At 58.6% G+C, this 11545-nt stretch overlaps 1 protein-coding gene across 1 annotated transcript in view; it reads left to right on the forward strand.

The window, feature by feature from the left end:
* The first annotated feature begins 913 nt into the window (after nt 1-913).
* The window catches only part of PITX2 (paired like homeodomain 2), a 15222-nt gene continuing 4590 nt past the window's right edge, over nt 914-11545 (forward strand). The window contains exons 1-5 of the mRNA XM_063336219.1: nt 914-959; nt 1155-1292; nt 8470-8730; nt 9573-9778; nt 10879-10945. Coding sequence (XP_063192289.1) covers nt 914-959; nt 1155-1292; nt 8470-8730; nt 9573-9778; nt 10879-10945 — 718 coding nt within the window. The remainder of the gene's footprint in view (nt 960-1154; nt 1293-8469; nt 8731-9572; nt 9779-10878; nt 10946-11545) is intronic.

Raw genomic sequence — 11545 nt, forward strand, 5'->3', positions numbered from 1 at the left:
CTGCACCTTCCACCTTCCCCGTGTCCCCCTTCTTTTTCCCTTTTTTTTTTTTTCTTTTTTTTTTGGTAATTCCCTTTCCTCCCCTTTTTGCCCCGTCCCGGCGGAGGGCGGCAGGGCCGGGGCCCGGCGGGGCCCCGCACGGCGGGCGCTGCGGCGGGCGCTGCTCATCCCAAACGTGCCCCGGCTCCCGGCTGCCGCATTTCTAAGCACCAGCTAATAATGCGCCCGGCTCAGACATTAAAAAAGAGGCAAAGAAGAAGAAGAAAAGATTACCGAAACGACGGTGACATGCAAATTTCCCCCGAAATTATCATAAGTAAACATTTGAAGCCTGGACTAATAAAATCCCATCTGTGTTACTTCATATCGAGTTAGTAGAGAGCTGTGATAATGAATTTTGTAATATCTCACGAACAGACATCTCAATCAGGCACTAATCCTGTGATTTTACGGCCCAGCCTCTCAGGCCGGGGGAGGTGCCGGCGGTGGCCGGGGAGCGGGGCCTCGGCGGGCGCAGCCGCGGCCGCGCATCTCCCCGCCGCGCAGGGGACGCGGCTGCCGGTACCCGGGGACACTCTGCCCGGTGTCCCAGGCAGAGCACGGCCGCGAGGTTCGGGGACCCTCCTCCACGTCCCCCAAATAACGAGGGGTGGAGGGAGGCCGAGCGGTCCGACGGGCTGGGAAACAGCCACGGGGGTTTGCACCTATCGCGGGTGGGACCCGGGTGGGACCCGAGGCAGAGGCGGGGAGAGGGGACAACGTGCGGACATCGCTGGGGAAAGGTGGGGGTCCCGCCGGCCTCGCTGCGACGTGGCCGCCGGGCGGCTGGGTTTCTTTTTTTTGCATTTATTTTTCACTCCCAAAAGAATTGGTTTTAAACCCCCGTGCTTTCCTCTTTTGCAGATAACGGGTAATGGAGTCCAACTGCCGCAAACTTGTCTCCGCCTGTGTTCAGCTAGGTAAGAGAAACCATCTCCCGCCGGGCGGGAGCCACAGCGGCCCCGCTGCCGTGCGGTGCGCGGGTGCGGAGCCAGGCGGGGCAGCCCCTGGGAAGCAGCGGCGCCGCATCCGCGGGAGGGGGTGCGCAGCAGCGGGCGCTGACCGCCTCTCCCCTGTCGTGTGTGTGTCCCCCCCCTCCGTGTCCCCGTCCCCAGGGGTGCAGCCCGCCGCCGTCGAGTGTCTTTTCTCCAAGGAGGCGGACATCAAAAAGGGGGAGCTCGGCGAGGCGCCGGGGGGCCGCAAGGAGCCCGCCGGCACCAAGCTCTTCGGCCGGCCGCCCCCCAGCGCCAATGGTAAGCGGCAGCCCCTCCGCGCCCCTCCGCGCCGCGCTGCGCGGCCGGGGCAACGGGCGGGCGGTAGCTCCGCGCCGGGACCGCCTGCGCGGCGCCAGGGCGCCCCCTGCTGCCCGCCCGCTGCGCGGCTCCGCGGCCGGGCACCGCTTGCGCCTGGAGATGCGCGGCCGCGGGCAAAGGGGGAGCGCGGGCACATACACATTCCCCCTCCCCCGCCTCCGGCGGCAGGCGCCCTAACACCCGCCGCCAGCGCGTCCCCCCCCAAAAAAAGCATCGCTGTCAGCGCGTCTTTCGGACACCCGCAGCGTCGCGCTCGTATTTATTTTTATTTTCTATTTTTTGACGCACACACCCCCCCCCCGCGCCCGTAAACAAGCCGCCAGCCCTCTCCTGCCCCCAGAGGCAGGCACCCCCGCGGCGCCCCGTCTGCAGGCAGAGCGAGCTCCTGCCTTCTCTTCCCCTGCCCGTTTCAGGGGGTCTGGTAGGCGAGCCCGAGGGGTGGTAAAGAAAAACAGCAATGCAAACATATTACAAAGAAGAAAACAAGCGCTCTGTATTTCGAGAGACTGTTTAATCCAAGATAAACGTAATTTTGTTTAAATAAAATATATTAACCTGAATTAATAATACAGGAAACTAGACTGAATTAATAATGCACGTATTCCTGGTCTCGTGGTTAAACACTTCCTTGTAAGAATACTGTATTAACCCTGTTTGGCCAAACAGCTCGCTATTTCTCAAATAACATCCAGTGATTTCAGGAGGAGCCACGTCCCCTTTCCGAGTCCACCCTCCCCCGGAGACTTTAAGCAGGATTTGCTCGCTGCACATCAAAACCCCTAGAAGAAGAAACGCTTAGGCTAAAGGGAGGTTAGCGAGCAAAATCCGGGGTAATTCCAAACGCGGAGGTATTACGAGCCGATAATTTTTAATCCCGGAAACATACATGATATTAAATTGTGCACAAATAGGCTTTACCAGGGTCTGGCACTTTTTCCCTCGGCCAGTAATAAGTGTTAAATAATGTGGAAAGGAAGGGTGACATTGCTTTATATATGGTTTGCAAATAAGAAAGGCCTTTTTACCCTCCCTTGCCTTTTCCTCCCGACGAACAGGTGGTCTTAATCAAAGCCCTTAGCACGGTCTAATGGGAAAGTGGGGACCTTTCTGATATAATAAATTTATGAGCCCTTCCACGCCAGCTTTATTCGACTAAGTATTTATAAAAGTAATATCCACATATGCTCCCTGACATGGTAACTTTTACTTCCTCTGCCGAGAAACAAATGGTTATTTTCTTAACCATCAATTATGAACCCGGATTATTGTAGTACACGCAAAATTTCCTGCCTCGTTACCGTATCTACAGCCGGTCTGTTTTTTACCCGTCGGGCTGCAGGGGAAATCGCTATCTAAACACCTTTAATGCCATTAATTAAAATATAAGTCTGATCCGAAGCAGCAACGCGGGGTTGCCTGACCATTCAAACCTTCCCATTTACGGGGAAGGGAAGCGCGGAACGACCGCGGATGCGGATAGATCCCTGCGGATGTGGGGATGATCCCTGTGCGCAGCACCAGCCCGTGGCTCTGTGCGACGGATAATGGCAAGTCCTGAAACGTCCCGAGCTGCTGGGGCGACTCACTGCAAATCGTAGAAATCACGGCTCTTTTCTCGTGATTTGGGCGGGTTTTGTTGGGCTTTGGTTTTGATCTGCTTTTAATCGCGCAGTGCTGGTTGATTTTTGTCTTTGCCTGGCCGTCAGGACTTCGTGCTTTATGGGATTTACCTCGCAAAAAAGTCTGGTCCTTGGGGCGGGCTGGGTGGGAGGCGGGGACGCGGAGCGGGGGTTATTTGGGACCCCCCCCTCTGTCACAGTTCGGTTTCGGAAATTACGAGGGCGGTCAGGTAATTTCGCGAGTTAGGCACCATCGGAAGGCACAAGGAGAATAGTCGCTAACTAGCAGCATGGGTAATATTAGTAGAAAATAGGAATGTTTGGTCAAATCGATGCTTCTGTGAAAGGAGGAAACGAAATTCAGGAGGAGACGCCCCAAAACGACACGGGCGCGCTGGGTTCCCGCGGGGAAGGGTTATTCCAGAAGAAACGGGTCCGTGGCCACACCGGGGAAAGGAAAATGGGAGAGTATGAAAATATTATTGCAGCTTAGTGTGCCAAACGCAGCCCGGTGGGTGTCATGTTTACCCAGAGAGACGGGAAAAATCGCTGCTGGGTGAACAGTCCCACAAAATTAGGAAAACTTCAGCAGCCGCTTGGACAGCCCCACAGCACGCGTAAATGGCTGCTGGTGGGTCTATTCGAATAATTTTTATGCGGGGCGGGAGTATGCTTAAACTATTTGTGTGTGTGTGTGTGTGTGTGTAGAAGTGTGTATATATATGCATATATATAATCTGTACAATTTGTTGGCTGGGTGAATTCTACTGAAGGAATCCTTTCTTGTAATCGATAATTTGAGTATTGCTGAAGCTGCAGCCTCCAACATAAAACGCTGAAAATACGTGCCGCCTTCTATCATCATTCAGCATCACGAATTGATTGTTTCAACTCTTAAAAAATATATATGCGTGTGTATATATATTCTTTTGGTGTATATATATTCTTTTATTTTTTTTCCTTTGGTCCGAATATTCCGTAACTTATCATCTCTTTTTTCAAAAACAAAAAAAGACCCCAACGGTGATTCAGCTTTCCGTACACAGCAGCTGAAGACACGGCAGCGTGCACACCAAAGGTCCCCGCTGCCTTTTTTGAGCCCCGGGACGAGGTGGGCGCGCAGCCTCCGCCCCCGCGGGAGCGAGCGGGCGTGGGGGGGGGGGCGAGGCGGAGCCGGAGCCGGAGCGGGGGCGGCCGGAGCCGCCGGGCAGGGCTGAGCGGCACCGTCCCCGCCACCACAGAACGTGGCCAAATTTGTCCCCAGAGCTGTGACCCGAGCGGTGGAGCCGAGGTCTCCCTCCCCTGGCCGGGGCGGAGGCGCGGCGCCGCGGAAACTGCGCGCCCCTTCCCGCAGACCCCGCCAAGCGCAAATTAAGAGATATTTATTGCGCTTGGGATATATAATTCCCCCCCACCCCGCCCCGTGTCGTCGTCGTCGTCTGAGAATAATATATGCAGCAGTTGTTAGCCTCACTCCAGGGAAAACTAAATGTATAACGAAAGCTTATTCGTGAGGAGGAATATACTAACGGAACAATCTGATGTCTTCTTAATCCTATGTAAAAAGCTCTGTAGTCTTCCTAATATTGACTGAATGGGTAATTAATGGCTCTTCATCGAGGAGAATACCCGGTAATCCGAGATAGGCGAAAGACAACAAGCCAAAGGTAAAAGACAACAGGAGTAGCTGGAGACTCTACATAAGAACCAATTTATCCATTTAGGAGAGTATTACGCCTAGAAACAACGATCCCATAAGGAGATAAAGGAAAAGTGGGAAAATAAATACCCGCAGTAGGTCTGGCCACCGCCCCCCGCTCCCGGCACCCCCAGCCGAGCCGCTCAGCTCCCGGCCCGCCCGCCTCACGCACCGGGGCCGGCACCGGGGATCCCGGGAGCGGGAGGTGGAAAAATCCGCTCGGGAAAAAAAGAAAAAATTAAAAATACAAAATTAAGAAAAAGTAAATGCAGAAGGTGGAGCCGGGTGCGGAGCAGCCCCAAATCCACATTTTCCGGAGCCTATGGGGGCGCGTCCCCGGCAGCACGGGGCAAAAGGGGAAGGGGGGAATTCCCCCAAAATGTGGGTTTCGGGGTGGCAGCCCCGCGCAGCAAGCGCGGACAGTCGGTACGCGGGTTTCCCGGCCGGGGTGGCTTCGCGGACGGGACCCGAACCCGAAAGGGGATGGGAGATTCCAGCAGAAAAAAAAAAAGAAAGAAAGAAAAATTAAAAAACACTTTTGACATTTTAATTGAAACCTTTACCGCTAATATATTACTTGGGTGACTACAATTAGGTTGTTTTTCGGTTGGCTGACAGCTTTTAAAATATTATTTCACTCGGGAAATAAAAGCTTCATCTCAGATTATAGGTGGGTATTTTTGGATTTACGTGATTTATGGTCACCATGACAACTAATGCTGCGTGGTAGCTCCCCTCCTGCCCGGGGTTGGGGGAGTTTTAATCAAAGGCATGTAAGGAAATGCCGGCACCCTCTCCCTTTGGGCTGCCGCGGCCCGGGCCGGTGCTCTGTCCTGCTTTTGGGGACGCGGGGACGGACGGGGGGTCTGTGGTGGCTGGGGCCGGGGGACGCGGGGCTGGCGCTGGGAAAGGTGCGGAGGGGCGGTGCGGAGACCGGCCCTGCTCTTCCTCTCCCCCTTCCCGGGGGTAGCGGGACGGGGCCCACCCGCCCCCGCCGAGTGTCCCGGGACATGGAGGGCCGCGGCGGGGCGGGCACCGGCGCTGAGTCCTACCAGCGCATAAACCGCGTAAAAAGCGCCTAATAAGAGGGACTTTTCGTTTCGAGTCGCGGCAGAAGAAGCCGGATTTCCCCAGATTAACTAAAAATAAATTAATGCAAAAAAAAAAAAAAAAGAAAAGGAAAAGGGTGAAAGGGCTCATCTGCGAGCGGGCTGCATTGCTTTGTTGAGTAAAAAAAATAACGGGGGAAGCCACCGTAACCCCTCTCCCCGCTGCTCCCCCTCCCCAGGGGTGTGCAGGCTGGGTACAAACAACCCCGAGGTGGGGGCTGGAGAGGGGCAGTGTCCCCCGTAGCGGGGCCGGGGCGGCTCCGCGCCCGCGGCCTTTGCGCGGCCCCGTCGGGGGGAAAGGCTGTGGGGTGAGGGGGATTTTTGGGTGCAGGACCACGGAGGTAGCGAGAGGTTAAGAAGAAACGGGGATATGATTGGTAAACAAATTGTGCAGAATGGAGCTGGATTCATATTGACTTAGTTATAGGTCATCTGCTGCCGGTGCAAAGGGAGGAAATATTTACTTTACACATATACTTTATGATCTTGGGGGAATTAGAGGAAATTCAATAAGAAAACGGCTAGAATCATTTTAAACCCCCTATTTAAAAGACTTAAGCAAATTAGAGTCTTATCAGATTAAAATCCACTACAAATGTAAGAGCATTGTCTCCGTCGAAACGCTGTGGGGTCTGAGGAAAGAGATTCTTTGCCAAATCTCAGGGATAAAAACACGTCATTTAAACACCAGATAATGAGCAGAATGTAAATTAATTTAACCTTCTTTACTAACAGGCTGCGAAAGTAATATGTATGATTTAGCGATAAGTAAGATTGCGAGGGATGATACGTACCTCGAACGAGCATCAGCGACTGAGAAGGACCCTTGGCAGGGGGTGGGGTGGAGTGGGGAAGAAGCAACGGGATACAGAAAAGTTTGGGCTCTGGGATGTGGGTGTGGAGGGACACACCAAGGGGAAGCTTTCGGTAACTTTTCGATGCCCCTGACTGTGCAGAGGAATTGAAGATAGAGGCGCAACCTGCATTTTCCGCGCCCGGGCTCCTTCGGGCTCCCCGTCCCTAACCAGGGCCGCAGCTCCCCCGGGGCAGGGCTCGGGGACGGGCTCCTCTGCCCCGGGAGGTCCTGACCGACACGGGAGGGCAACCTCCCCCCGCCTCAGCCCGGCTGGATACAGCCCCGCTCCTCCTTCCTCCTGCCAGACCCGGCTCCGCAGCAGCCTCCCCCCCGCGCTATACGCGGGACGGCGGGACAGCGCAGCCCGTCACCCCGCCACCGCTGGCCGGGGGAGAAAGGTCAAGTCCTGCCCCCCCCCCCAAAAAAAACCTCGGGGGGAGGCCGTGTGGGAGAGATTTGTGTGCCGGCGCCGGGCGCGGTGCGGGACTCGGACAAGCTCTGCGAACGGCTTTCGTAGGCGCGGGTTCGTGGGCTGCCCCGGGCGCCGCGCCGGGGAGCGGGACGGTCCCTGCGGGTCCCCGCCGGGAGGGGGAACGGTCCCTGCGGGTAACTGAGCGGATAAGGTGTAAAACTGGCGTGGGAAAGCCTCCTTGGGGGCTCGCTGTTGGGAAGCCGGCAGCGAGGAGGGGACGGGAATGGCAGTGACAGCGAGAGGGTTTTTCCCCTCCGTTTTCTCCGCTTTGGGTGCGGGAGCGGGAGACGAGGCAGCCGGCGAGCGCGGGGACTGCAAGTGCTCAGGGGCTGGGATCTACACGCTCTTCCATACTCCTTGGAACGGGATGTGAAGCTTCCCGTCGCCGTGCCGCAGAGGGGTGGTTGCTGTTGCGGTTCGCGTTTCGCTGTTGTTGTAGCTGTTCCTGCTACTACTGCTGTCACCGGTCAGAGATCCGCCGTCTGACCGGCCGCATCCCCTCCCCTTCGCTTTCCACCCCCTCGAGGGAATAACGAGGCAATAACGAGGGAATCAGGGCTGCAGCGCCTCTGTCAGTGCTGAGCTTTCCCCGCTCCTCAGCCCCGCAGGTCCGCGGGCGCGGAGGGCAGCACGGCCAGGCGCAGAGGGGCGCGGAGCGGGCGTGCCCGGACCCCGCCTCAAGTGCCCCGACGGGGCGCCCCGTGGGCCGGTCGGCGGAGGCCGGGCTCTCCGGGCGCGGGTACCACCCGCCGGGCAAACGGGGCTGAAAACGCGGGTTTTTTTGGGGGGGCGGGGTGCGTGAGGCGGGGCGCGGGGCGGGGGCGGGGCGCGGAGGGGCGTGGCAGAGGCGGGGCGGGGCGGGGCCGGTGACGTGCCGGCGCGGGGAAGGCCGCCGCCGGTTTAAGATGTCAGGCCAAGAGGGAAGCGGCTGAGCTGAGGCGGTGCGGGGCCGGCCGCGGCGCGGCGCGGGTCCATGCGCGGGCAGCGGAGCGGAGCGCCCCGCGGAGCGCCGCCGCGCCTCGCCGCCCCCGCCCCGCGGAGCCCCGCGGCGGGCCGGGGGCCGCCGGCCGGGGAGCAGCCGTGTCGCCGTGACGGCTCTTGCAGGACCGGACTCGCCCGCTCGCCTGTCGCCGCCGCCGCGCCCCCCCGGGCGGCGGGGGCTTCTGGGCTCGCCGTGCCGCCCGGGCGCTAGCCGAGCGCCGCCCGCCCCGCCGCGGCTCCCCGCCCAGCAGCCCTGACCCCCCGGAGCCGCGGGGCTGCTCCGCGCCCGCGGGGGCGTGGGGTGGGGGGGCGACGCGCCGACCCTCCTACACGTACCGACACCTACAGACACACGCACACCTTCTCCTATCGACCCCCCAGGCGCGCACGTAGACTTTGGCGTCCTTTTGCCGATGAACTGCATGAAGGACCCGTTAAGCCTGGAGCGCCTGGGAGCCGGGAATAAGCTGTGCTCCTCCTCACCTTCCTCCTCCTCCTCTTCATCATCTTGCCACCACCACCAGCCCGCGCTGGCCATGGCGACGGCGCTGGCGCCGGGGCAGGCGCGCTCCTCCCTGGAGTCCGCCAAGCACCGGCTGGAGGTGCACACCATCTCCGACACCTCCAGCCCCGAGGCCGCAGGTAAGAGGGGGCGAGAGGCAGGGACTCCCCCCCGCCGGGCGCCCCGCCGCCCTGGCCCGGTCCGGCCCCGGCAGCCCCGCGGCCCGCGATGCGCCGCCGTCCCTCTGCCCGGGAGCGCCCCGCACCCGAGCCGAGACCCGTGTCGTGGGGGTTTTTTTCGCGTGCGGTGTCTGTGTGCCGGCGTATAGAAAGAGAATGACATGTTGTAAGGATAGGCGAATGGCATGTACAGCGGTGGGAGAATAACGTGTACAGCGGTGGGAAAATTATGTGGATACATATGGGCGAATAATATGGATACAGAGCGACGAATAATATAGATATAGACAGGCAAATATGGGTATGGATGGGCTAGTAATGCGGGTGTAGACGGACAAATAATGTGGGTATAGATAGGCGAATCATGTGGTTACAGATGGGCGAATAATTCGGTTACAGGCAAAGGAATAGCACGATACAGGCAGGCGAATAATACGGGAATAGATAGGCAAATAATACGGATTACATGTATAGAGATGAGAGAACAATACGGAGGCGGATGGGTGAAAAACTTGCATACAGGCAGGCGGAGCGGCGGCCCCGTCCCGCTCCCCCGGCGGTGGCCGTTCCTCCGGGAGGAGCCCACCCGCGGGTGCCCGCGGGGCGCGGAGGGGCCGCGGCGGCGGGAGGCCGGGCGGGTTAATCATTACACCGCCGAGCCGCCTTCGGGGCAGCCCGCGGGATCCGGCGGCGCTGGGGACGAGCCCTTCCCCGGCCGCTGGAGAGGAGGCTTCGGAGGCTGAGGCGCCCTCGTTTTCCGCCTTGTTGTTTTTTGTCCCCCCCCCCCCCCCCCCCACTTACAGAGAAAGATAAGAGCCAGCAGAGCAAGAACGAGGATGCGGGGCCCGAGGACCCCTCCAAGAAGAAGAGGCAGCGGCGGCAGCGGACTCACTTCACCAGCCAGCAGCTGCAGGAGCTGGAGGCCACCTTCCAGCGGAATCGCTACCCGGACATGTCCACCCGGGAGGAGATCGCCGTCTGGACCAACCTCACCGAGGCCAGGGTTAGGGTAAGTCCCGACACGACACCCCGGCTCCGGGCAGCGTGGGGTCGAAGAGGAGAAGGGCTGAAATGTTTGCAGCTGCTTTCGATTTCGGTTTGTAATGCAAACTTCAGAGCCGTTGCACTAAAGCAGGGCAGAACAGGACATTTCTGTCAAAGCGAGACAGATTGGGATCTCCCTCTCTCCCTCTCTCTCTCTCTCCCTCTCCGGAATACGGTTTGCTGCACGTTTCGCCCTGGCCGTGCAATGCGTCCTGCTCCTTTTGATCGAAACGCTAATGAAAACATTAGCCAAGAAAGCAACTTGGAACAGGCTGCAACCTGCGCTGCCTCTAATGAGAAAAAGATGTAAAATACACAAGGGCTTTTACTTCACTCCGAGGCACTCCCGACGTGCCTTTCCTTGCATTTTCTCTTTTCTTTTGGTTTCACAATTCGACGAGCGTCTCTCTCCGCCCTTTCCCCCTCTGAGATTTATGGGACCATCACGGCGCCGCTTGCAGAGATACCGAGGCCGGATCCTGCTCGCGTACAAACGCCGCGCTGGGGGGGGGGCGTGAAAAAACCAAACAAACAAAAAAACAACACACACAAAAAAGCCCCCAAACGGGTCGAAACCCCGGATTTTCGGAAGTCCCACATAAATCCTCTCCCGCGGTTGCCGAAGGAAAGCGAGGCAGTGAGAAGCGGGGCCGGGGCAGCCCCGCGCTGGGGAGCGGAGCCCGGCCGGGCCTGGTGCCCCGCCGGAGCACGGAGCGGTGTCGGTCGCGGCGCGGCTTTTGCGGGAATGTTCGGCTTCGGGCGGCGCGGTGCCGCCAGTCGGGGCCCATCCCCGTGGTGCCCGGGCGGCCCCTGCCCGGCTCGGCCGGAGGGCGGTGAGGGTCCTGCAAACACCCCGGGGCGGCTCCAATACACACGGTGAAGCTGCTGCTGGCGGCTGCCCGACGGGTCAGACACCCAGATGTGGATTGGGAAAGGGCACGTTTTCCCCATTGTCTGCGGGGAGAGTCCCTTAGATCTCATTTAGCACATTGTTAAATGGCGATTTTTTTTCTTTTTTTTTCTTTTCTTTTTTTTTTTTTTTTTTACCCTTTCTTTTCGCTATAGAGCAGTCGAACAAGTTTGTTTAGAAAATGGTTTTCGGCCCTGGAAGCTTTCGCGCAAGGAGAAACTTGTAGCTTTAACAAACTGAAGCAAGGATTTATTAGTTGCTGGCTTCTCTTTCCCCGTAATAGGAAACATCGCCTTAAAATTCCGCGGGTTTCCAGGCGTTTTGCCCTCGCTTTTGCACTTTTGTATTTCCCCTGGATGGCTCCAGTGCGGAATAAGCCAAAGGAAGGACGGGGGGGGAAAAAGAGAGAGAAACGCCGGGGGGGGGAAAGAGAGAGAGAGAAGGAAGAAGCGTTGGCCTCTGTGACGCGAATTAGAGCATCGCAAATTATGCTGCGGGGTGCGGGGTGCGGGGTGCGGGGCGGGGGGGTGGGGAATGGCGCGGCCACCGTTCTTCCTTTCTAAACCCCCCCGGCGGCACCTGGGCCCGGGGAATGCCCGGTGGCCCGGGCAGCACATCGCTGCCCCGGCCCTGCGCTCCGTGGAGGAGGAGGCGAACCGATATGTGTGTGTATATATATGTACGTACACATTTTTTGTATATGTATATACGGACACGCTCGGCTGTTGCCCCGAGAGCTTGCGAAGGGCTGCGGCGGCGGTGGTGGTTCCTGACTAACTCGCGTCTCGCATCTCCCTCCCTCCCTCTCCCCCCCGTTCCCAA

This window comes from Chroicocephalus ridibundus, chromosome 5 (assembly GCF_963924245.1).
Source record: "Chroicocephalus ridibundus chromosome 5, bChrRid1.1, whole genome shotgun sequence".
Classification (NCBI taxonomy): Eukaryota; Metazoa; Chordata; class Aves; order Charadriiformes; family Laridae; genus Chroicocephalus; species Chroicocephalus ridibundus.